Source organism: Oryzias melastigma, linkage group LG12 (assembly GCF_002922805.2).
Source record: "Oryzias melastigma strain HK-1 linkage group LG12, ASM292280v2, whole genome shotgun sequence".
NCBI classification, from domain to species: domain Eukaryota; kingdom Metazoa; phylum Chordata; class Actinopteri; order Beloniformes; family Adrianichthyidae; genus Oryzias; species Oryzias melastigma.
In genome coordinates this window covers 1290042-1314454 of record NC_050523.1, presented here as the reverse complement: position 1 = coordinate 1314454, position 24413 = coordinate 1290042, and the positions used below count along the sequence as shown (strand labels likewise).

The 24413-nt window shown below is 41.5% G+C and overlaps 3 protein-coding genes across 6 annotated transcripts in view; 1 reads left to right on the top strand and 2 right to left on the bottom strand.

Annotated features, from left to right (window-relative positions):
* The window catches only part of rasgrf2a (Ras protein-specific guanine nucleotide-releasing factor 2a), a 46445-nt gene extending 39665 nt beyond the window's left edge, over positions 1–6780 (bottom strand). Inside the window, exons 1-3 of one of the 3 annotated variants that reach the window (XM_024299362.2) lie at positions 5520–6780; positions 2647–2737; positions 2268–2523 (exon numbers count right to left, since the gene is read on the bottom strand). The gene's annotated coding sequence lies outside the window, so the exon portion shown is untranslated. Of the gene's footprint in view, positions 1–2267; positions 2524–2646; positions 2738–4058; positions 4454–5519 lie in introns of those variants that run through there. The other 2 variants (XM_024299361.2, XM_024299360.2) reach the window with 2 other exon arrangements.
* A 5297-nt stretch (positions 6781–12077) lies between these two features.
* Positions 12078–23924, bottom strand: LOC112163149. Of its 2 annotated transcripts, none has more exons than XM_024299365.2 (3): positions 23004–23924; positions 22838–22924; positions 12078–12544 (listed from the first exon to the last, which is right to left on the bottom strand). In XM_024299365.2, exons 1-3 carry the CDS (start codon positions 23424–23426, stop codon positions 12383–12385), a joined length of 672 nt encoding a protein of 223 aa, XP_024155133.1. In that variant the 5' UTR covers positions 23427–23924; the 3' UTR covers positions 12078–12382. The 2 variants fall into 2 exon arrangements, with proteins under 2 accessions (XP_024155133.1, XP_024155135.1); XM_024299367.2 differs by lacking the exon at positions 12078–12544 and adding an exon at positions 14358–14481 and having other exon boundaries at positions 23004–23920.
* ankrd34ba (ankyrin repeat domain 34Ba) lies at positions 14367–20953 on the top strand. Its single transcript, XM_024299364.2, has 2 exons — positions 14367–14491; positions 18648–20953. The coding sequence occupies exon 2, from the start codon at positions 18684–18686 to the stop codon at positions 20157–20159; it is 1476 nt and encodes a 491-aa protein (XP_024155132.1). The 5' UTR covers positions 14367–14491; positions 18648–18683; the 3' UTR covers positions 20160–20953.
* Positions 23925–24413: the final 489 nt, after the last annotated feature.

Sequence of the window (24413 nt, the reverse complement as noted above, 5' to 3'; positions counted from 1 at the left end):
ATTAGCGAAACTCCAAAATAGCCTAAAAAACCTTAGAAAACTAGCAGACTGTCTTTATAACTTTCAACTTTACTACACTCTTGACTCCATATAATATAAAATAACGACTAATCTACTATTAATTTAGTTGTCGACTATTTTAATAGTTGATTAGTCGAATAATCGTGGCACCCCTATTCGCTTCATTTGAGTTTGGAATTAGATCTAAACTCCACTAAACTCTACAAACACCAGGGCCACGGTGAAGAAGGCCCAGCAGCAGCTGCACTTCCTCCTAAGGAGAGCGCCCTCATTTACTCTCCGACTGTATGGTACCCAAGCTCCACACGGACGGACAAAAAGCCTCTGCAGAGGGTCATTAAAGCAACTCATGATCATTTGCTGCCCATCTGGAAATCAAAGTAACTGCAGCAGTCCCACCCACCTCGCCAAGCACCTGTTTGAGCTTCTGCCTTTAGGATGTTGCCACAGGTCAGTCTGGTCACATGTTGAAAGATTCACTAGCAGCAAGTATTAAGTTAATTTGTTCTGGAATAATATTCCTGTCTGTTTTCATTCATAGTAATGTTAAAAAGTTACAGTTTTAAAGTTTTAAAAATGTAGTTTTAGAGTGTTTAATAAATGTTTGTCCTGTTGGACCTAAGGTGTGTTTTGGATTTTGGCCCCGTGTGATTGAGTTTGACACTCCCGGATCTAAATTGCCCCTAGCTGTGAATGTGAGTGTTTGGTCCTGCAACAGATTGGCATCCAGTCCAGGATGAACCTCATCTTCACCCAACAGTAGCCAGGACAGGCTCCAGCAACGCGAGAACCCAAAAGAGATTCAGCAGGTTCAGAAAATGGATGGATCGACTCAAAAAAGCTCGTCTTGTCTAGCTTGTCTTTCCGAATAGTCCTCATTTTCTTAAATGTAAATCTCTATAGCATGACTGTAAAAATGAACTTTTTCACTTCTGTGTTTTTTTGTTTCCATATCATCGCTGAACTCTAGTTTCCTCAAAAGAGAGACTGGTTCAAACTTCTGACTAAATCTTTTAATTTTTTGTTGCTTTTTCTTTGCAAACTTAAAAAAATAATAATAAAACAGTGCAATGAAAAACAAGAACTTTTTGACCCAACTGGTGCTTCCGTCCATTAATGAGGTTTATTGACATCTGATCAGTGAGGATTTTTTTCATTTCCACTAAACAAAAGAAAAAGAAGTTTAGGTCAAACTTTGTCTGCATTGTTCCGTTTTGAAAGTGTGTGTGTTGGTGTGTGTTTGTGTGCGTTTGTGTGTCTGCAGCAACACATTCTTGAACAGATGAGCGCTGAGTGAAGACGGGTTAGACCTCATCACAAACTGATACTAAGCTGCCAAACAGATTAAAGTCGTCTGAGAGCTTCATGCAGCTCTTTGATGGTTTAAACGCGACATGTTGAAGTGAAACGAGTGTTTTCTGTTGAATAATGTGAGTGTAACGGCGTCCCATGACTACCGTCAGGGCGTGTCATGCCACAGGGAGGCTGATGTCTCTACTAACTCATGCTGTTGATTTTTTTCTCCTTATTAATAATCAAGAAAACTTCCAGGAGAAGTGAACCTTCAAGCGGCAAAAAAAGCATTTTCAGCAAAAATAAATACCTCCTCTTAAAGCTCTTTTATACTAAAATATTTATTTAATAAAACATAAAAAATTGCGAAGATATTTTTTGAATGTTCCACTCGGTCACTGCTGAGAATCTGGAGACGAAAAGGGTAATTTAGAGGTTTCAGAGTGGACATTTGTGAGCACAAACTCAAACTTAGGAGGCCTCTGGTCACAAAAACTTTGCCCACAGATGCAGCAAACGCACAATCAACACTGAGGATGAGAGGCATGACCAATGAGTTATTTATCACTAGAGATGGCATACTAGCTCGTTGTGTACACAAAGCTGGAAGCCATATTGGAATGGTATTGATGTCTGTTTACTGCTGTGTTACAATTGTACAAGCAGAGCTGGAAAAACTAGAAGGTGACTTTTCACTGGTAAATTATTGCTGTCAGCTGATAAAGGAGAACTTGTAGAAAACATTTGAACAAGATCTGAGTGAGTTTACTCTCAATAGTGAACGTTTAGGCTGATCTTGTTGTCTATTCAAAGTATTTCCACGTTTTCTGGCAGGACCGCCGATCTTTTTGTTTTATGAAGGATGATCTTAGTATCTTTACGTGTGTTAGACCTCAGATCAGATCAGATGACCCACTGGTAATCAGATTACTAAGTGGAGAAAAATAACCTACCCGGGATTTCCTGACTAGTGAAGAGGGAAGAGTCCATCAGCGCTGAATCTCCGCCCGGTGGGCGGACCGGGACATGTAGGGTATGAAAGACCGCCTGCCCGCTGTCGCGTTGGTGCCCGAGTCTTTCTGACGGAGGCTGGGTGGATCCACTTGTAGAACTGGAGCCCCCAGCCCAGCGGTCCCGCCAGGTGAATTTACCCCGCGGTGTTGCGTCGCGACTGACTTCAGTTCAATAAAAAATCCCAGCCGCTGCGTGCTTTAAAGCACGTGCCAGAATATTGTTACTCATACTTTACATTTAAATAGGGGCTGAAAGATGTGTCCTGTTACTACTGAACACAGCTCATAGACAGGCCTTGTTACAGCGTTGGGTTCTTACCTGTAAACCACTGAAAGACTTCCCGGACTCACTGAAAAGGTTTGGCGGTCTCCAGTCTTGCAGGACGTCATCACAACTTTCAAAAATCCGTCTATTAAAGCAAAAAGCCAAAAATTATATTATTGTCTCTGCATTAATAACATTTATCCTCACTATGTTTTAACTAGGAAATCTTTTTACAGTGGAATAAAATTATGTGTGTTTAATTTCAGTATTTATCTGGCTTCCATACTACATTCCTGCACGCTAACTGCTAATGCTTGTTATTAAACAGATTTTTTTTTTATTTCAGGGAAACATCAAGGGTTAGAGATAAATAATTGTCATTTTTATGATAAAAAAAAATAAAAACTCCTAAAAACTTTTTTTAAATGTCAGAAAATGTCACTGTCAGAGTACCACACTGACAGCCCATTTATGTCCTCCATTCTGTTACAGAACAAACCGATAATAAACTTAAAAATCCAATCATAGTGATGAAACATTCAGATAGCAGAACATTTTAACATGTTTAGATTGTGTTTATTAAGACTAAGCGTTCATTCCTTGCAGGTGTGTTTTCTTCTGACTTCCAGAACTGGTCCATTTAATGTCTAAAACTTCTAAAAATTCTATATGTAACGTAAAAACAAACTTTAGGGCATCTAGTCATTTATTCAAAATATGGTACACCTACTTTGTAAATTCAGTTTATCTACAAACTGTATACTCAATGCATTACATTAAATCCTGAGTGTTCATTTGTATGAGTCTGTCAGCTAGTATCTCAACAATCTAAGTATGCTCTTACAGGTTGAATTTTAAAATTATCTCTATTTTAAACTACAAATATATCTTAATAATTTCAACACAATGATGATGTAATTTTGTTTTATTTACTTAAATATTTTTAAAACTTATTCTGCAAGTTGCTTGCTTGATCTTTTATTGATTTGACAAAAATTGGTTACTTTTAGTATGTATGACTGTATAGGGGAAAAAGCTACAATTGAGTATCCACATAAAGATAAACCAAAGCCTGTTAATTTTGTTCCCTAAACTTTGATTTTATTGTGTCTGTAGATTTTGTTTTATGCAGTCGGGTTGAATATGTATTTATACCAAATGTGATGTAAAATATTGTATTTTGGTAGCTTTTGAAATGTTTTGGGGGTCGTTGGAAGCCCTTTACAGAAGAAAATGTTAAACTTTTGTTCCTATCAAACTAGCTAAGAGGCTAAATACGACCATTTCCTCCGCCATTTACATGTAGTAAATCGTTAAAACATATATATAATGCACTATACAAAGTACTAAACTCCGGTATAAATCAGGTTTGCGGTGTTTATTTGCATTTTTGTCAATGACAAGGTGCATAAAAAATCATCTTAATTCAAAATAGCTAGCAAAGTAGCATTAGCAACCGGACTCACAGCAGATGTTTCCAGAAAACTGTCGCGCGGCGGATAATATCCTCGTTATGGCCACAGCTACAAAATAAACAACAGTTCCGCCAATTAAATTTATTTTGTCTGGAAAAAAAGAATGTTTAAAGTCTGTTTTCTGGCGCATTGATTCAGCAATATAGTGAAGTCAAGTTTAACTCGAAAGGAAGTAAATATGAAAGTCCCGCCCTTTTTCTTTAAGTAGCACGAGTTACAGCGCCCCCACAGGAAGTAGTCTGTAACTGCATCACTGAGGAACAGACGTGGAAAGATCCATTTAAAATATTAATATACAGAAACAACCACCTCTAAAAAAAAGGGAAAACATTTATTTAGACTGAATAAATAATTAGTTTTGTTTTTTTTTATTTTTATTATTTTTTAATTAGGGCTGCACGGTGGCGCAGTGGTTAGCGCTCTCGCCTCACAGCGAGAAGGCCCCGGTTCAAATCCCGGCTGGGACCTTTCTGTGTGGAGTTTGCATGTTCTCCCCGTGCATGCGTGGGTTTTCACCGGGGACTCCGGCTTCCTCCCACCATCCAAAAACATGCTTCATAGGTTCATTGGTGACTCTAAATTGTCCCTAGGAGTGGATGTGAGAGTGGATGTGTGTGTGATTGAGGCCCTGAGACAGACTGGCGACCTGTCCAGGGTGTACCCCGTCTTCGCCCTTCAGTAGCCGGGATAGGCTCCGGCACCCCCGCGACCCCGAAAGGGACAAAGCGGTCAAGAAAATGGATAGATGGATGGATTTTTTAATTAGCTTTTTGTACATTTAAATTATACTACACTTTTTAAAGTAAAAAAAAACAACTTGGTGATAAACATGTGATGGATTTCTGCTGTAAAATATGACAGCAAAAGTTTATAAATCATAAATCTGTTAACCTACAGTAATCCCGCTTGAACCACAGGAATTTTACCTTTCCCTAAGGCCTTTAAAATAAAATAAAACTCATAAGAACTAATAAAAATATATATATAACAACACTGAGAAAACCAATGATTTTTTTAAAAAGTTATCTGCATAATTTAAGACTGCAGGATTTTTCTTGGTTAGATTTACAAGCTGCTCCTTTGGGGGCGCTATTGTCTGAAAGAGTAGGACAGTTCAGGTGAACTTTAACACCTGCATCATCACATCTCTGCCAAATGATCTTTGAGTTTTTGCTTCATTTAAATCATTTACCTGAAAACACTTTCATTTTTACTTCCAGAACTAAGCTGGTTACCATGGCAACTTGTCAAATCCCGATTGCGATTTACTGGCTTTCTTTGGCTTCAGTTTTGGGTAGGATGTCCTTCCTGACACAACAACCTGCTTTTACCTAAACTCCTGAGAGCCTGTTCTGCATTAGAACCTCCTTGTGACGGAGTTACACCTTTAGTCATTCAGAAAACCCGACTCCAGTCCTTCAGGTCCAGGCAAACCTGCTCTCTGCTGCTTACCTGCATCAGGTGTGTTCATTGACTCAGCGATTGGAGGTTCAGGAGGTTCTGGAGATCTGGAGGATCCAGGTTGGGGATTACTCTGAAACTGCAGAGATGGAAGTTTATTTTACAACTATCTCAAAGCAGGTCGACCAATAAGATTTCAGGAAGATGACCTTCAATGACAGGAATGAATCCCAACATAAAACCAAAGAATTAGTTAAAAACGAGTTGAAGAACAGAATGGGAGGGGGGGTGACCAAAGAGAGGTTGGTCCGTTTGGTTGTGGAGTCAGCTGTGGGGGGGTGGGGGTGCCGGAGTGTAAAACAGCTTTAGAGCTGCTGCAGGATCTGTGGCCAGCAGAGGATTACTGAGGATTAATATAGCAGTGGATCTACTGCTGTGTCTGCTGCACACAGACATTACCCATCATGATCTGCATGTCTGTTAGGAAACAAACTGTGACGGCTGCACGCTGAACACCAGCACGTCTCTGGCGTTTCCACGTCTGAACAGCTGCTGCTGCATCTGCTGTGGCAGAAGCGCCGCGGTGCTGACGGGTTTCTGAAGAACCGGATCTACGGCTCAGTTTGAGTTCAGTATAGTGTTTATTCCAATAAGGAGGGATGTTAGGAACGGGAGTGAAGACTTATCTCTGCTGTATAAACATCTAGACTCTTTGGCGGTTCGGGCTTGGTCCGATGACATCTGCACTCAGACCGTACAGTAAAAGAATAAACCCCAGAGTCCAGACGCCAAAGCCCCCCTCCAGGTGGAGAATGGGGCGAAGGGGCGCCTTAATAGAAAAAAACAACTGCTCGTAAATATAAAGGCAGAAACATTGACAAAAAACAAATAAACAGAGATTAATTGTCCCCAAATAAACAAAAAATATATAAATATAAAACAAATGGGACTGAACTGACCAGATCCAACAGAAATACCTGGGGAGGCTTTAAAACTACAGAATAGTTTATACAACAACTTATAAATAATTTTACTATTAAATATATAACTGTAAATGAAAAAAACAACAAAATAACTAAATTTACATCATAGCTTAATTGGATTTCCACTCTGACCTCCTGATCTCTTCCCAAATTGTTCCGTCATCTTTTAATGATGATTTTTTTCAGCCAAAATCTGTCGTTTTCTAAGACATAGTTTCTGCAGAGCGGCAGGAGTTCAGTATGAGTTGTGGGCGTAGCTGTAAGGGCGGAGCAAGACGTAAAGTAATGTCCATGATGAAAGATTTGGCGCCCCCATGTGGTGGTTTGGACCAATCTTTATCCTGAAGGGAAATTTCAAAACAAAGTAAATAAATAGTTCTTCATATTAAATAAATGAATCTGTGTATCTGTTATTGTACAAACGGAAGTGATTGTTTGTGTTTTATTAATGAACATTAACACAAAAGCAATGACCTCATCAGAGGTGAGCGGTTCCTGTTTTCTCCTGGTTTTCTTCCTTAGCTTTAGAGTGTTTTCTGAGCGGGTGGACGTCTCGTCCACGTTTACCTGCTCCTAAAGCTCCTCGCCCTGCAGAACACAACCTTCTCAGGCTGGAGTCTGCAGCAGACGATTCAGGAAACCTTTGTTGTTAAACTTTTCTTGGTGTTTCTGTTTTTGCTCTTCAGCTGCATCTCAGATACCAGAACCTGAAGTTAAAGAAATGTAAAGCCTTCAAAAAATAAACTGAAGTTGAAGCTCAAAGTGTGAGTTTAAAGGTGAAGATTCTCCTTTCCATGCCTCACATTCTGACAGGATTCCGGTCTGCAGATCCAATGATCTCCTGCAGCTGATGGAGACCTCGGGTTCTTCATCCTCCGACAGTTTCAGAGGTGGAGCTCAGAGGGAAACGCTCCATTCTCATGGAAGTGTCCCTGGACTCCCTCAAACCTTCTGTCCAGAGGAGAGTCCTCCTGAGATCCAAGTCCAGACTCACCTGACAGGAGCTGGTTCCTCTGTGGTTCTGGTCTGTCCTGGTCTCAGTCCTGCAGGTTCTTCTGTTTTTGGCTTTCACCAAAGTCCAGCTGGTAGACTCACAGTTCCTGAGGGCAGAGACTGTTCTTTAGTGGTTCCTTCTGAGTTTCTAGGTCTGGTTTCTGCGGTGATGTTCTGGCTTCAGTTGGGGTGGGTGGTGGAAGTCAAACTGGAGGTCCTGGGTTCCGGTACACCTGGATGTTCAGGTTCCTGCTTTCCTTCTTCTCAGCAGATCAATAAGGGGAACAGACAGAACCAGAATTCTCCTCCAGCAGCTAAAACTGAAGAAGATGGAAGAACAGAGAAGTTCTCTTGATGAACCCTTAAAGTCCAGCAGAAGAACAGTGAAGAGTAACTGAAATCTTTGAAGGATCAGGAGATTTTGATCATTTTTCCATTTTTGTTTAAATTTTTAAATACCTTAAAATGTGAAATAAGAAGTCTGTCTTTCATTGTGTTAAAACACTCATTTGTTTCTGTGAAATCCTGAGGAAATTGTGACAGTCAGAGGCTGCCCCCTGCTGGTGGAAGTGTGAATACCAGCGCATTTTAAGTAAATAGATGATTATTTCTATTTCATCTTCCTCTGATAAAAACCATAAAGTGCTTCACAAAAATAAGAGATCATCAACTCAAACAGACACAGGAAATAAGAACAGTCATTTCATTTATAGAACAAACTCAAACACAGATTTAGTCACAGTAAAGACAGTTTTAAATAAACAAAAAGCTTCTCTGAATAAAAACTCGTACTTTAAAACATTCCACTAAACCAGTCTGTTGTACTGTCAACTGGAGAAACTAAATGTTTATTTCTATTGCAGCTTTCTGAGATCAATTCAATTCAATTCAATTCAATTTTATCTATATAGCCCAAAATCACAAAGAGATTTGCCTCATTGGGCTTCAAAATATAAACAATTGTTAAAAACTAAACAGACTACATAAACTGGTTATCCCTGCCCTTAGACCCTCCCTCCCGGTAAGGAAAAACTCCTAAAAAACCTGAGTCAGGAAAAAAGAAGAAACCTTAGGGATTCCCACATGAAGGAGAGATCCTATCCCAGGACGGACAGGCGATACCAGAACAGTTAGAGAAAGATTAGCTTCTACAACTACGTATCTAAGAGTTCATTCAGATAAAGCTGAGGGACGAGTGATGATGAAGTCCATAGTCAAGATGAAGCAGAAGTGCAGTCCACGACCAGGAGGAAAGATGACCCAGCCGGAGTCACTTTCACTCAGAGATGCAGGATGGTGTCGGGGGCGTGGTCCACGGCCAAGAGTGGGAGCGTGGGCGATCCACCGGGCATCTGAAATCTCTCCCGCTCCCCAGAGGAGAGTGGGAAAGAAGAACAACATGTGAATGGAACTGCACCAACAAAAGCATGGAGAACTAAATACAATAAATAATAAAGAATAGAAGAGAGGAGAAGTAGATGAGAATAAGATGATTTTGTGATCACTAAGTGATCACAAAAGTAAAAACACAACCAGACACAAGCATATCTCAGACAAACAAAAATAAAGACGGTAAAACTAAGGTAAAACAAAATAAAAGACAAAAACTGATTAACTTAAAGCTCTTTGGAATAAAAACCTGATTTTTAAAATCAACCGAGTCTATCTGTCGCACTGACAAAGTGAGGTCGCTGAAGACGAGCAGCGGCCTGAAAGACAACGTCTGCTCTGGTCTTACAGCAAGTTTTTACAGATTTGGAACTGATTTTGGTTTAAAGGCTTTAGGGACTAGACAAAGGAGCAGAGGCTTAAAAGGTCACCAATGTACCTGGGAGTTTGTCCATGCAACGCTCTGAAACTAGGAGTACAATTTTAAAATCAATTTTAAATTCAACTGACGAGGAGCGACCACTTAGGAGACGAGATCTCCTCTGGTTTACAGCGAGTTTGGAGAATAGACGAGTTTTTGTTTGTGGATCTCAAAGGACGAGATGAAGAGTCAGGGGTTAAAAGGTCACCAAACTAGAGCTTTTCTGTGTAAGTGTCTAAAAACTAGAACTTTAAAATTCATCTGGATGGTAAAGAGGACAGAGGAGGGATTTGAGCTCGTTTATTGGCTCCTTTTAAGAGCCGTACTGCAGATGTTTAAACGAGAGGAAAAGAAAACCCAAATAATCATCTCCAGAGAGCTGGTTACCTTCGTTTAGCTCAGCAGTAACAGGATTTACAACAAAATGTGCTTTAAATTCATCTCTCACTTTGAAGATTTCAATTCAAAACTGCTCAGAGCTTCAGAAAACTTTTATTTTGAAAGATCCTTCAGCCTCTAAACTGCAGTTGTTGGGTTTTTCTACTCATCCTTTTCATTAAAACAAATCATAAACATTTTTGAAACATTTAAAGTTAATTCACTTGGAGGTTTCCTTTGGGCTTCTTTTGGGGTTTCTCCTCATGTGGATCCACGCGTCACATGCTGGATGAACATTTTTCTACTTTTCCTTCATAATTTTTGCTTTAAAAAATATATATTTTCAGCAACAATTCTCTAATTAAAAAAGAATGCCTTTAATCTAAGTATTCGCAGCATTAGAGATATTTGAAGAATTTTTACTACTTTTTTTCCCCATTTTTTTCTAGATCTGTTAAGAAGATCATTGGACGTCGTCTCCGCCCCCTGGTGGACACTTATACTCGCCGCTACCTCAGCGGAGCCAAAGGCATCATGAAGGCCTGATCACCTCCTGACTCTGTTTGACCTTTTGCCCTCTGGGAGGAGCTACAGATGCAGCAGAACTAAAACAGAACCAGAACCAGCTCCTTTCACAAATGTCCTGATTACACTCAGAACTGGATCTTCATGTATGTCTGTATGGACATGTATGTGTCTATATACGTATGAATATTTGTACATGTTTATATATTTTTCCTTAAATATTTTTCTTTTACATCCTTAATGATTAAAATTAAATTTATTTATCTGCAGAATTTGCTTTTTTTCTTTATTAACATCTTCAACCCACAACATGTTATTATTATGAATAAATTCGTTTTCTTGGCACCAACATGGTGATGGTGTCACATTTAGTCAGACATGGACTTTTTTTTTTTATAGTTTTGTTTGTGTTCAGCCTAAAGGTGGCACTCTAATGAAAATGGTTTTTCTGGTGTTTTAATAAAGTTTTGTGGCATTTTTCTGATAATGGAAGACAAAAGAAAAAAAATCAAATCAAGGTAGTTCATCTAAAGGTTTTGTAAGTTATTTTCTACTTAATATATATTTTCTTTGGTTTGTACTTCACAAAAAACGTTTTTATGACTTTGAATCACCATTTATTCATTTAAAATGTAAAATGGGTCACATCCAACTCTTTCCCATCAAGCTTTCTATTCCTGTTTTTGTTTGAGAAATAATTATTAATGTGACTGATGCCTCATTTCTATCCAGTTTAGACACAAAATCTCATAAAATGAAATGAAAATCGACGTTTCTGCATTTGTCAGCAAATATCAAACTCATGAGTGACAGACAGTGTTGGGACTAACGCCGTTTAAGTATAACGGCGTTACTAACGGCGTTATAAATCAAGTAATTTAGTAATCTAACTAATTACTTCATCCTCGCTGTAACGCCGTTATAGTTACTTCGTGTAAATCGCGGCGCGTTACTTCAAAGTTTGATGATCTTGCTGGAGCTGGGCGCTTCGCACCCGAAAGTTGCTTGTGTTGCGCGCCCCAAGTTGCATCAAGATACATGAGAAAATCCGGTTTCTTTTCAAAATATAACCAGTTTTTCACAATAAAATGCCACGATTGACAAATGTGATCATGTTTTTGTGTCTAAACAGGCGGTAGACACGGATATAAACATTACAATCACAACACAAACGTGCGCGCGCGAGCACAGTGACACACAAAACAGACAGGCACGCACACTTTTTTTTCTTTTTTCACAGACACGTACACACGCAGATCAACGTGGATAGACTCCGGTGCGAGGTGAGGAGTTTCGGGAGTTAATAAAACGACAACAGAGAGACAGAGAGCAGCTCATCTTAGCAGAAACGGGGTAATATTTATAAAACACACAACACAGACAGACACGAGCGCGCACAGATCAACGCAGTGAGCAGACTCCGGAGCGAGTGGGCGGGGCTGCGGGATTTTGGGAGAGAAAAAAGAGATGCAGAGAGCTGCTCCTCTTAGCAGAAATATGGGTTAATAATTGTAGTTTATTAATTTATTATTGTTTTGCACTTTCAATTTTTTAAGCCATTTTGTTTAATTATAGTTGTAGGTAAGATACTTGAAGTATGTTAATAGTTGAAACGTTTACCTTTTTTGTGTGAAGTTACATTTTTTATATACCACTTGTTGCAGTGTTTTGTGTGATAATTCTGACAAATAAATATTGAAAATTCTTTCCCTAAACCCTCTCTCATGTGTATCCTAAACTTAGACAATATGACTCCATTGGAAAACTATACCAGTATACTATTGTCGGTTATCGTCTATTATTGAATGTAAATTATTTTTTTTATTTGTAACGCAGGAAAAAATACAAAATATTACCATATTTAAAGAGTAATTTAAAACGAGTTACTTTTCCAAGTAACTAATTACTTTGAAGATGCAGTAATTGAGTAACTAACTCAATTACTTTTTGGGGGAAGTAACTAGTAACTATAAATAATTACTTTTTTGAAGTGAGATGCCCAACACTGGTGACAGAGAGGAGACACAGAGGTTTCTTTTTACAGCTAAGACTCTTAAATTCACTGATTAAAACTTGTATTAATATGTGTTATTAGGGAAAGTCTTTCATGGGATGAAACATCTGTGATCTAAAGTCAAATGAGTTCAATCCATTCATTACCATAATAAACAGCATGAATGTTTTTTCTTGTTTCATTATGTGCAGAGTCACACAGGGTCAAGACATTAACATGCAGAGAAAAAAACCTTTTCTTGGCATCTTTCTTGACTTGTGAACGCCGGTGTGAGTTCACGGTGTTTCCATGGCGACGACAGCGGGATGAAAACCGGCACCAAGGACAGAACCGCTGGGGTACCTGCTGGGTTCCTCACGGCTCCGGTGGATGACTGAAAGGAAGAGAACTTCTCATGAAAGTGTTTCAAAGGCTGTGATGCGTTCAGGGACAGGAAAATGAGAATGTTGGTGTCCGGCTGCAGATCTGTTTCCATGGGCGCTGTTGTGTTGATCGGACCACATACTCCAGCCGTCACTTCCTCTGAGGACGCATCGCTGCTTTGGTTCATTTGGACACCAGTGTGATCATTTACATTCTTTTTAAGAAAACTCTAGATGAAGATATTTCATCAGCAGTCTTCTATTTCTCCTGCTCAGATTCACAGTTTCACCTCCCATACAGCAGGGGGCAGTGTGTTTTTATTAGTTCACTATCCTGCAAAAACGACACTTCTTGACCTAACTGTGTTATTTTCTGCTAATCTTGTAGAGTTCAAAGTGGAACCTGCTAAGAATATTTTTAGAATCACCTACGGCACGTGTGTCAAAGTCAAGGCCCGGGGGCCGGATCCGGCCCTCGAGGTAATCCTATCCGGCCCTCCAGATCATTTTATTTTATTACTATTAATGACCCGATGTTATCCTGAGCTCATTTCTAACTTGTATAATTTTGACAAAATGTATTTTTATAGAGAGTAAAATATTGAAAGTTATTTAAGGTTTAAGTTGATTTATTCTGGAATAATATTCTTGACTTTTTATTATTCATGATTATGTTAAAACGTTACAGTTTTAAAGTTTTAAAAATTGTCGTTCTGCTAGCTTTTTGGACTATTTTGGTATTTACTAAGATTTTTTAGGCTGTTTTGGAGTTTAGCTAATATTCCAAGATAACAAGATAAGATGAGACGAGATAAGAGGCCAGATGAGATAAGATAAAACAAGATGAGATGTCAAGATGCCGACGAGATGAGTTGAGATGAAATAAAGTACGATAAGAATAAACACAGTAAGAAAAGACGAGACAAGAAGAGATCTGAGATGAGATCAAATGAGATAAGACAAGATGAGACCAGATAAGATGAGATCAGGTAAGTCCAACAACATCAAATAAAATTAGATAAGATAACATGGAATGAGATGATAAGATTTGATGAAATAAAGTCAAAATGGTAACAACAGACATTACTAGATGAGATGAGATAAGATCATGTTTATTGATCCTTCTGTGGGGAAAATCAATTTTTACAGCAACTCTGGGGATCAAACATGAAGCTGCAAAAATAAAAATGTATGAGTAAGAAATTAAAATTATTAATTATAATTATTAAAATAATTATCAACACAGCATAGACAGATGAAGATGCTGGTGTCACTGTGGAGACAGATGTCATTTCATTTTACAGCCTCATGAAGGTCAGACGTTCATCACAGCAGAGGAACTTCATCCACCAAACAGCTTTTACTCTGAAAAAAGGAGACAGCAGGAGAGCAGGTTCTGGTTTCTTTCTTTTCACTCATGTATTTCCATGATTTCCCTCCTCATCCTCCAACTTCACAGACACTGAATCCGCTCTGCTTCTCACACAGGTGAATACTCACACCCACACACGCACACACAAAAACACAGCTACAACGCACGCCGTCATTTGGCCTCCTTGATGGTTGCCATGGAGATGTCATTGATAAGGTGGACGAACTGATTTCTCTTTCTGCGTGTAACTAAAGTAAGTGCTGCGTGGTTAGGTGTACAATTAATAAGCTCTTGATGAATCAGAGCGGCTTTAATGAAAAGACAAATCAGACGGGCTGGCTGCCGGGTTGCCATAGCGCTTCACCTCCGGCGTTCGTCCCTCTGCAGCTCCTGATGGATTAACCATCTCAGTCCTGCCTGACGACAAGCCCCACAACTCTTTCTCACCACTTTCTGTGTCCGAGCAGCAAACGCAGAGCGACGCCGAGGCGCGCCAGCATCCTCCCTCATCCGTCCTCATCCGTCCTCCACCCGGCGCTGGAGCAGCAGGTCCATGTCTGCGGGACACAACCGAACCTGACGGCCGGTGAGTGACAGAACCAGCAGCAGCAAGTTTGAGATCGTTTTAGGTGTTCCTGACCTAAATGAGGATTTTTGTTTCCATCCATCAGATTCATGATTTCATGTGAAGTTTTGTGTATCGAGTTTCATCATTTCTGAGTCACAGCGACCAGCAGAAATGCCACACAAACACAGTTTGTGGGTTCAGGTGGACAACAGGAGCTGATTTTACTGCGGTTAGGTGAAGCAGAAAGGATAATAAACTTGGATGTAACTGGGGTTTTACAGTCAAGCAGACGAGCAGACGGTGAACCCGGAGAACCCCAGGAGTCAAATTCGGAAGCTGTTTCTTCTTCTTATTCACTTGTCATTGGAGCTCAAAAAACAGAAAAACCAAGTGATAATACAAATTCCAGCTCAGTGAATATAAGAGTAAACAAACAAATAAGTAAATAGATGAATAAATAACTGTAGATTCTTGATGAGCTAGTCCCGGTGTGGGTGTTGGTGACTGCAGGCGGCTGTGACTCTGAGCGGTGCAGCATCATTTGGTTAATGATGTCACAAAGTCACTGAATCTGTTGGTTTCTTGTTAAAGTCCCATCAGTTGACCCCTCCCCTGAGGGAGGGGTGCGTTGCAGACACAGTTGTGCTCAGGAACCATTAGGTGGTTTAACCCCCAATCCAACCCCTTAATGCTGAGTGTCAAACAGGGAGACACTGGGTCCATTTTTAGAGTCTTTGGTCTGACTCGGCCTGGATTTGAACTCTTCCAGTCTCAGGGCAGACACTCCACCACAAGGCCACTGAGCTTGTCTGGAGTAAAAAGCTTCAAGTTTTGATCATTAAAGTTTGTAAACTTATTGAAGTCGCTGGTGTTTACTGTCACAACTGTGTATTTTTGTGTCTGTTCATTTCTGCTCACAAATAAAACAAGTAAAAAATATTAAACTTTAAAAGCCGAGAAGAAAACCTATAAAGAGTCAAATGGACATGACCCGCCTACTTTTATTGAGGCATCTGATTGGTCTGTTTATAACTTGAACTACAGAAAAAATATCATGAAAAGAAAGTGATAGAGAAGATTCTAAAGATATCAGGACAAGAATGGTTGTTCTGACCAACAGAATGACTGAGGAAGTCTATGTTTGGCTTCTTCTGGAGCCACTTCCTGTTGTTGTGAATCGGTCTCCCCAGCTGTACAAGCATTTCCTGGGTCTCCACACTGCACTTCCCATCAGCCCCTGCGGTCACTCCCAGAAGCCCCACAACCGTTCTCCATCTGCAGTCCCTCCCAGCAGGATGTAGTCAGAGTAAAGTCTTGTTTGTGCTGCTCTGCCTGCATCGCTGAGCGTTCTCATCCTGACCTGATTTTCTGTTTTGTCTTCGACTCTGTTTGCCGCCTGCCCCGCCCCTCGCCTGGACCCCGACCACTCTGGTTGTTCTCTGATGATCGTGTTTGACCCTGATTTAGCTTTGTGGACTTTTAGCTTCACTCCTGCAATAAAACCTTCTGCACTTGGATCCAACTGTCTCTTTGGAACGCCAGGAGGGCGGGGCCACTCAGTCCAGTTCTCAGAAACAGTCAATTCAAACGGTGGAGACAGCAGAAGCTCTTCTGTTAGCAGCATCATGTGATCCCACCCTCCAGTTATCATTTCATTCTTCACATTTCCAGTGAAATGCTGTGTTTCCACTGAAGAAAATGAATCAATAAAATGTCATTTCAGCTCCTAATGAACGACTGATTCCTGCAACTAAGCAACAGCACAGCCTGAGTGAAACGGCAGCGTCTTGATTGAAGCGGACCTCTGCTGTGAAGGATGGTGCAGGTGGTGTTCGGTTTTTCTCTTCCAGGAAAAAGACTCGGATGCCAAAGACGGCCGTGGAGTCTCTGCCAAAACCGACTCCGCAGCTGTGGAAGAACATCTCTGAATCATGAAGACGTCTCACTACACACTCGTGTGCCGACGCCCAAACTCCTGTTTTTATGTCTGGATGCTCGGTATATTACAGAGAACTGAGAATCAAGCCTCAAAAAATGAAACTTTAGGAATTTATCGGTCAGAAATAGAAGTGATGAAAATGTCAAAACATTTGATCATAATCTGTAAAGCAAGAATGTTGTTGTTAGATTTAAATATTTATACACAAAAAATAAACTTTGAACTATTAATGACATCTCCAAACTTTAGACGGCCGCTCTCAAACTTTGAGTCTTCTTCTCAAATGAGGGAAAGATGGAAAAGATTTCCTTTTCCAGTTATGTTCTTATCTCACCTCTGGTCGTGATCATTGACTGCACATGAGACCTGGACTGAGTGGCTCCTCCCCCCTTGCTTTCCAAACAGGAAGAGGCTCCAAGAAGCCAAGATCCCATTCAGTCATTCTATTGGTCAGAATATTCATTCTGGCTCTGATACTTTTCAACATCTTCTTTATCATCCTCGTTTTAATGACATTTTTTTCAAGTTATAACCTGAATATTTTTAGCTTGTTTTCAAGTGGTGGGGGTGTGGCCTTCCAACAAGCTCACCCCTGATTGGCTTGAGACAATGACTGCTTACTGATGACGTCTGGTTCCAACATGAGCATCAATGTATTCATTTGATTTGTGTGACTAAATATTGGAAATATTACCATAAAAATCACAAATAAGATCCATTCTCATGTATTAAATGCATTTTATTGAAACAAATTAAGAAAATAAATCATTTATTTATTAGTTTAATCCATCTTTTAATTTAGACCCAGAAGTCTTGTTTGTATTTTAAAGTAAAAAGGAAAAAAATACAGATAAAAGTTTAGCTGCAGATTATGAGTCAATAAAGAGATTATATTGAAAAATGTGTCATTTCAAACTGTTGTTTGTATTAAGGTGAATGAACATTGAGTTTTGATTATAGTATTGTTTGCAGTCGTGGGTGGAGACTTTTTTTGTTGATTTTAACTCAATTGTTGATATCCACGTCTTTTGCTTACAATAAGAGCAACGAGTTCTAAGTTGATTTAATTCTCTTTTTTCATTAACCCTGGAGCACTATCGGCAGGTCATTTTCACCAGACCAAAAGTATTTCCAATATATTGCATTTTTCTGAGTGTCATGGGTCCCTGGGTAAAGTCATACGTGTCCCAGGAATAGGTGGACCAAAGACCAAGTCTCCAGTATCATTTTTTATTTAGGATTTTTTTTCTCAAATTCCTAATTTTTCTCTTTTTAGGATCTTCATATGCTTATATTTTCCATTTTCTTACGTAAACAGTTGAAAATAAAAGAAAGCTACTCTAATTTATCACGTGTTGTCATAATTTGATCTAGTTTTTATGACAAATACTTTTTATTAGGTATATTATATCGGGTAAAAATTACCCATCAAAAGTGATGATGTAACTTTTTATAGTGAAAGTGTTCTACGGTTAATAAAAGGTTCAAGTCCCAGGCCCAGATTCAGTCTTTCAGCGTTAGAGTCTGAGATGCTGCAGCTGCAGAGACACAGAAATGCAGTGCAGACGCAGACAGAAACAGACTGCAGCAGCTGCAGAGGATCGACTGCGGCTGCAGAGACACAGAAATCCATTGCAGACGCAGACAGAGACAGACTGCAGCAGCTGCAGAGGATCGACTGCGGCTGCAGAGACACAGAAATGCAGCGCAGACGCAGACAGCAACAGACTGCAGCAGCTGCAGAGGATCGACTGCGGCTGCAGAGACACAGAAATGCAGCGCAGACGCAGACAGAAACAGACTGCAGCAGCTGCAGAGGATCGACTGCGGCTGCAGAGACACAGAAATCCATTGCAGACGCAGACAGAGACAGACTGCAGCAGCTGCAGAGGATCGACTGCGGCTGCAGAGACACAGAAATGCGACGCAGACAGAGACTGACTGCAGCAGCTGCAGAGGATCGACTGCGGCTGCAGAGACAAGGACATGCAGTGCAGACGCAGACAGAAACAGACTGCAGCAGCTGCAGATGATCGAATGCAGCTGGGATTCTGTCTGCAGACATGAAGACAGAAACTACCACACTGATATAATCTGTTAATCATCAGTTTGCACTGAGCTGCATGAACCTTCAGGATGACGGCGCTGCTCATCATGTTGTTTGTTTGTTTTTGACGTGTTTTCCTGGAATGGCGTCGACTTCCTCCTGTAAAAGTCTTCTCTCCATCATTGCAGACGTCTTCCAGTCTGCGTCTCTGACCGTCTGGACCGATGGAGGGAGAAGCTTACCTTCCAGGTGTGGCTGCAGACTCAGCCAACCCGCTGCTGAGAGCCGTTTACCTCCGCCGGCTGAGGCTGACTCGCCTGCTGCTGGAGGGAGGAGCTTACATCAACGAGAGCGACGGTCAGGGTCACACGCCCCTGATGGTGGCCTGCAGGACCCAGTACGCCGACTCCCAGAGCGCCGGTCGGGTCAAGCTGGTCCAGTTCCTTCTGGAGAAAGGCGCCGACCCCAACATCCAAGACACGGAGGGGCGGTCTGCGCTGATGCACGCCTGCCGGGAGCAGGCGGGGCCTGAAGTGGCGTCTCTGCTGCTGGACAACGGCGCCGACGTCAGCCTGCAGGACCGGTCGGGATCGTCGGCGCTGGTCTACGCAGTCATGGCCGGAGACTGGAAGGTGCTGAAGCTGCTGCTCGACTCATGCAAAGCCAAAGGGAAGGAGGTGATCATCATCACCACCGACACCATCCCGAACCACACCAAGGCCCAGACGCAGGCCAAGCAGTACCTCAGCATCCCGCCCGCCGATCCGGCCGACCACAGACCCCTCCCCACCGCTCCCACCTCCCCATCGGACATCCAGCTCCTCACCTCCCCCTCATCCTCCACCCCCATTCCCATCTTCACCTTCAGAGACGAGCAGATCTCCCGGGTAAACTCCCACCCATGTTCCCCTTCACGCTTTCGAGGGCCGGGTCAGGCGGCCCCCAACGGACCGCCGCAGCACCTGCTGAGGCTGAACTCGGAGCCCTGGTTGAAGATCCCAGCATCGATCCTCGGCCAGCAGCTCAACGCCGGCCTCAGCCGGGCCGAGGATCTCTCGGTCAGAGTTCCCAAACCGGACCAGGACCACTCTGACCGTCTGAACCAAACAGAGTGTGCAGAAGACCAGAAGATGACCTTACCTGGTCTGCTGTCGTCCCACTCCGCCTCTCACCCCAACCTGAACTCTGAAATCCTCGCTGCGTATTCGCCCCACTCCTCCAACGGCGGGAAAAAGCTGGGCGCGGCTCCTCATGCCTCATCCAGTCTTTACAGTGTCGTCCAGAAGCGTCAGCTGGGAGCCGACATCTACAGCTCCGACCCGCAGTTAGCCGTCCAGAACCTGCCGGAGGAGCAGAGACCCAGAGACACGCCCAACGGGAAGAAGCTGGCGCCACTACGCTGCTGCAGCACGCTGGGCTCCAGGGAGGCGCTGTCGCCCCAGAGCAAGAGAGTCCTGTTTGGACATGAGCGCAGAGGATCCGGGACCTTCCTACTGGACCGGAACCTCCAGACCAGACCGCGATCCCTGCCGCCTTTGACCAACACCCCCATCCTTCACATCTCTGGGTCCAGCGCCTGCGAGTCCGTCCAGAAGGGGTTCCTACCCTCCGCGCCACCGGGACACCCCAAAGACCTGAGCAGGAGGACGCTCCTGAGGAGACACTCCATGCAGACGGAGCAGTTCAAAGGTTCCGCCTGAACCGCAGAGGAACCGCTCCGACCGAGCCGGACTGAGCTGTGACACCGGCTGACACCATTTTGATTCCATATTCTGCAAAGACGAGAAACCTGTTTCCGGATGTGGCGTCTTGGCTTGGCCGTCGCTCTTTCCATGTTTGACGTCTTTCAGGAAATGTTTTCAACAAAGAAAGTTCACAAATATTTCAGGTTCATGAAAACACTGCCAGGCTTCTCAGATTATGAACCAAATCTCCACCAATCACGTGTCAAGGAGCTGTAGCCGCCATTGTTTTGGCAATGTCACATGACCAGAGGAAGAATTTAGAGGTTTTTCTGTGATGTATGAGCAGGTGGGCGGGGCCTGGAGTTCAGCGTTGACCGCTTCATGATTTTGGTTTGGAAACTTAGAATGAGGTTTTGTTGATGCTATTTATGTGTTTGTTCAAGAATAAAAAGAATGACATTATTGGTCAAAGAGAATTTATTTAAATCCGTTACAAACAACGGACTGTTTAAGCCTGATAGCATGGAGCTAGAAAATAAACATTTAATGTCTATGACATGACTGACATTTGAGTTGTGTGAATGATATCATGTTTGGTTGAGAGCAGACAGAGCCCCGCCCTCCTCTCATCATGATTGGACAGACAGGAGTGTCAAACTCAATCACACAGGAGGCCAAAATCCAAACACACCTCAGGTCGCGGACCGAACAGGAAAAAACTTATTGAACAAAATGTTTAAAACGTAAAACCGTAACATTATAAACTAGATATAGAGCATAACCTGCAATAACTCTAGTGTGAATGCTGTAAGCTGAATTCGTTGAAGGTGCTGAAATTGATAACTAAAAACACCGAAGCTGATAGCTAGCTAAAATATTAGCTATTTGCCAAATTACCCTGAAAAACAAAAAAAAAGTAAAAACTTAGGCTAGCCAAAACAGCTAGCATGTAAATATTCGCTAAACTCCAAACACCCTAAAAACTAAAAAAAAGTCAAATTAGCCAAAACAGCTAGCATGTAGCTGTAATATTAGCTAAACTCCAAAATAGCCTAAAAATATCTTAATAAATGCCAAAATAGTCCAACAAGCTAGCAGAATGCTAAATTTTAAAGCTTTAAAACCGTAACATTATAAACTAGATATATGGCATAACCTGCAATAATGCTAGTGTGAATGCTGTAAGCTGAATTCACTTAAGGTGCTGAAATTGATAACTGAAAACGCTGAAGCTGATAGCTAGCTAAAATATTAGCTATATGCCAAATTACTCCAGTTTTCTTATAGAGTTAGTGGTTTTGGATTAACTAAGAATCCATCGATTTTTCGGGAATAAAAAATAAAAAAGAAAAAAATACCATTATTTATTTTGTATTTACTTTGCTGCGATTATGCCTAAAAATGTTGAACTGGGCTGAGCGTTCAGTGCTGCACTGAGCAACATCTTAAAACACATCTTAACCATCATTAGCTTTAAACTAACTACAAACTAGATATATAGCATTACCTGTGATAGTGCTACTGTGAATGCTGTAAGCTGAAGGTGCTGAAATTGATAGCTGAAATCACTGAAGCTAATAGCTGAAAACGATGAGGCTGATGGCCAGCTAAAATGTTAAATGCCAAATTAGTCTAACAAACTAAAAAAACAGCTTAAGTTAGCCAAAACAGCTAGCCTGTAGCTGAAATATTAGCTTAACTCCAAAAAAGCCTAAAAACCTTAATAAAAGCCAAAATAGTCTAAAAAGTTAGTAGAATGTCATTATAACTGTCAACTTTACTAGAATCTGACTCCATATAATATAAAGTAACGACTAATCGACTATTAAATTAGTCGTCGACCATTTTAAAAGTTGATCAGTCGATTAATCGTGGCAGCCCTAGAGGCGTGACTGAATCGTTACCTCCCTAACACCAACACGTTCTCATCTCCAACTCATCACATATTGATGTTTGGTGAAGAACCCTCCACACCAAAAATGTGGCCCTAAACGGGTCCGTTCCATTTTTTTACAGACTTACATCCAACGGGGTCCAGAAATGGTACCAATCGGTTCTGCTCGACGGGTCCATTTTATAATGGAAACCACAAATGATTATTTTGATCTTCGTCGAATCACTGATGATTTTTTCTGATTACTCGACTCATCGGGTCATGAGCTAAGTGGATGTAAAACACACTTCTTAACTGAACCGTCCATCGTTCTGGACTCGTATTAACGTGAAACCTGTCATAAAACTCACATAACTGCGAATTAAAGAATGTAAAGCAGCTTTACGTCGCAAAGCCAGAAGACTCAGTTTCTTTGTGAAGAATCTCTTTTTAATTTGTCTTTATTTTCAATTAAATACGTTTTTTGTGTCCACACTGATGAGGCAACACCTATGAAATCGTCTCAGGCTATTTTATGACATATTTGGGATAATTATTATCTTAGAAACGATATAAACGATAGAAGAGAAATGGACGATAGACACTTTCTATTGCTCAGAACTACTGTGTTCATTTTCTCACACTCGTGTTGAAATTAATGAGGTGTTGCTGAGAACTCCAGATTGGTCACATGTAGTGTCTATGTTATTTACAAAGGTGTCTTTGTTATGCTAGCTTTATTCCTTTGAGAGTTCGTATGCCAGTAGAAGAACGTTAGCTAAGTAACAAGTAGTGAACTAGTAATACGGTTTTTTCTTACAGAGTTTGGCATCTTCACGTGGTTACTGTCCCAAGCATCCTTTCCTTTGATAGGAACTAGGCGGTGACTGTTATAGAGGATCCCCACCTAGAAGACAAGCAGAGCAGTGAAGGTGGGGCTTCAGACTCATGAGCTGCTCAGGTAAGGACAGGTGAGGGCTCCTCACATCCACCAGGACGGCGTGCATCCTATCAAACTTCAGGTAACCCAGGTTCTCCTCACAGTCTGAGAGTTTCTTCAGGTCGTCCAGCTTCCAGCATGAAGGATGCTCCTCTCCTCCCATCCCGCGTTGGATCTCCGGGTACCCTGCAGATCCACTGGCGTGCCCCGACGGGTTCGTCCGGCCCCCATCCGGATATAACCCAGACATCCTTAAGGCGTTTCCACTCCCATCGTTGTGGGCGGAGCCTTTCCTGTCTTCTTCTGAGCCACCGTCAGCCATCATCAGGCTTCTCTTCTCATCCTTGTGGGCGGAGCATGTCCCTCTGTGGTCATCAGGCTCTGGCTTCATATTGTTGTTTTCAGGGAGGTCGGGTTGGAGAACCGAACGTACGTTCCTGCTGTCATTTTTATGGTTTCCTTTCGACATCTCTGTGTGGAGATTCACAACAACAGCAGGTCATCAGACAGGAGGTGTTCACAAGTTACAGTCAAGAGCGGGAAACTGCAGAAACCAAACACAACCCCTTCAGGGGTTCTCTGATTCTGTTCTCCGGACGTTTGTGGTGAGAAGCCGGATGCCGATCTGGTTTTGTTTAGTGGAAAAGACCCTCGCCTCTGGTGTCGAACAGAAAACAAGATGTCTATCGCATGGAGACAAATCCATCGCGTTCTGACGTTTGGAGGGAAAAGGTGTAAAGGAGGGGCGTGTTGTTACTATGACAACCACATGAATTCCCTGCATTAGTGCTGCCTCAAACCGTTATCAGGTCACGCCCAAAGTGGATGTGAAGCACACATCTTAACAATCATGAGCTTTAAACTAACTACAAACTAGATACAGTGGGAATGCTGTGAGCTGAATTTGGCCGCTGAACATGCTAGTGCTGCTGGCTGAGAACGATTAAATCGATAGCATAAAACGCTGAAGCTGATGGCCAAAATATTAGTTAAATGCCAAATTAGCCAAAACCCCAAAAAATCCTAAATTACCAAAAACAGCTAGCATGTAGCTTAAATATTAACTAAGCTAAAAATTAGCCTAAAAAACAAACAAAAAATCCTAAATTTACCAAGATAGCTAGCATGTAGCTAAAATTAGCTGAACGCCAGAATAGCCTAAAAATCCTTAATACCAGAATAGTCCAAAAAGCTAGCATGATCATAAATTTCAAAGTTACTACACTCTGACTCCAGATAATATAAAGTAACAATGTAAAATGTTATTGTATTTTTTATCTGTAAAACAAAACATTAACAATAAACTTGAGACAAAATCATTTAATTTGAACACTTGCTCTAATGAATTGAGTTAACTTTGTAGATTTTGCTTGAATAACTCTTAAATATTCTGTGATTGATTTATAAATCTGAGAAAAGTTCCATCGGGTGGACAACGGCCCACACTGCTTTGTCC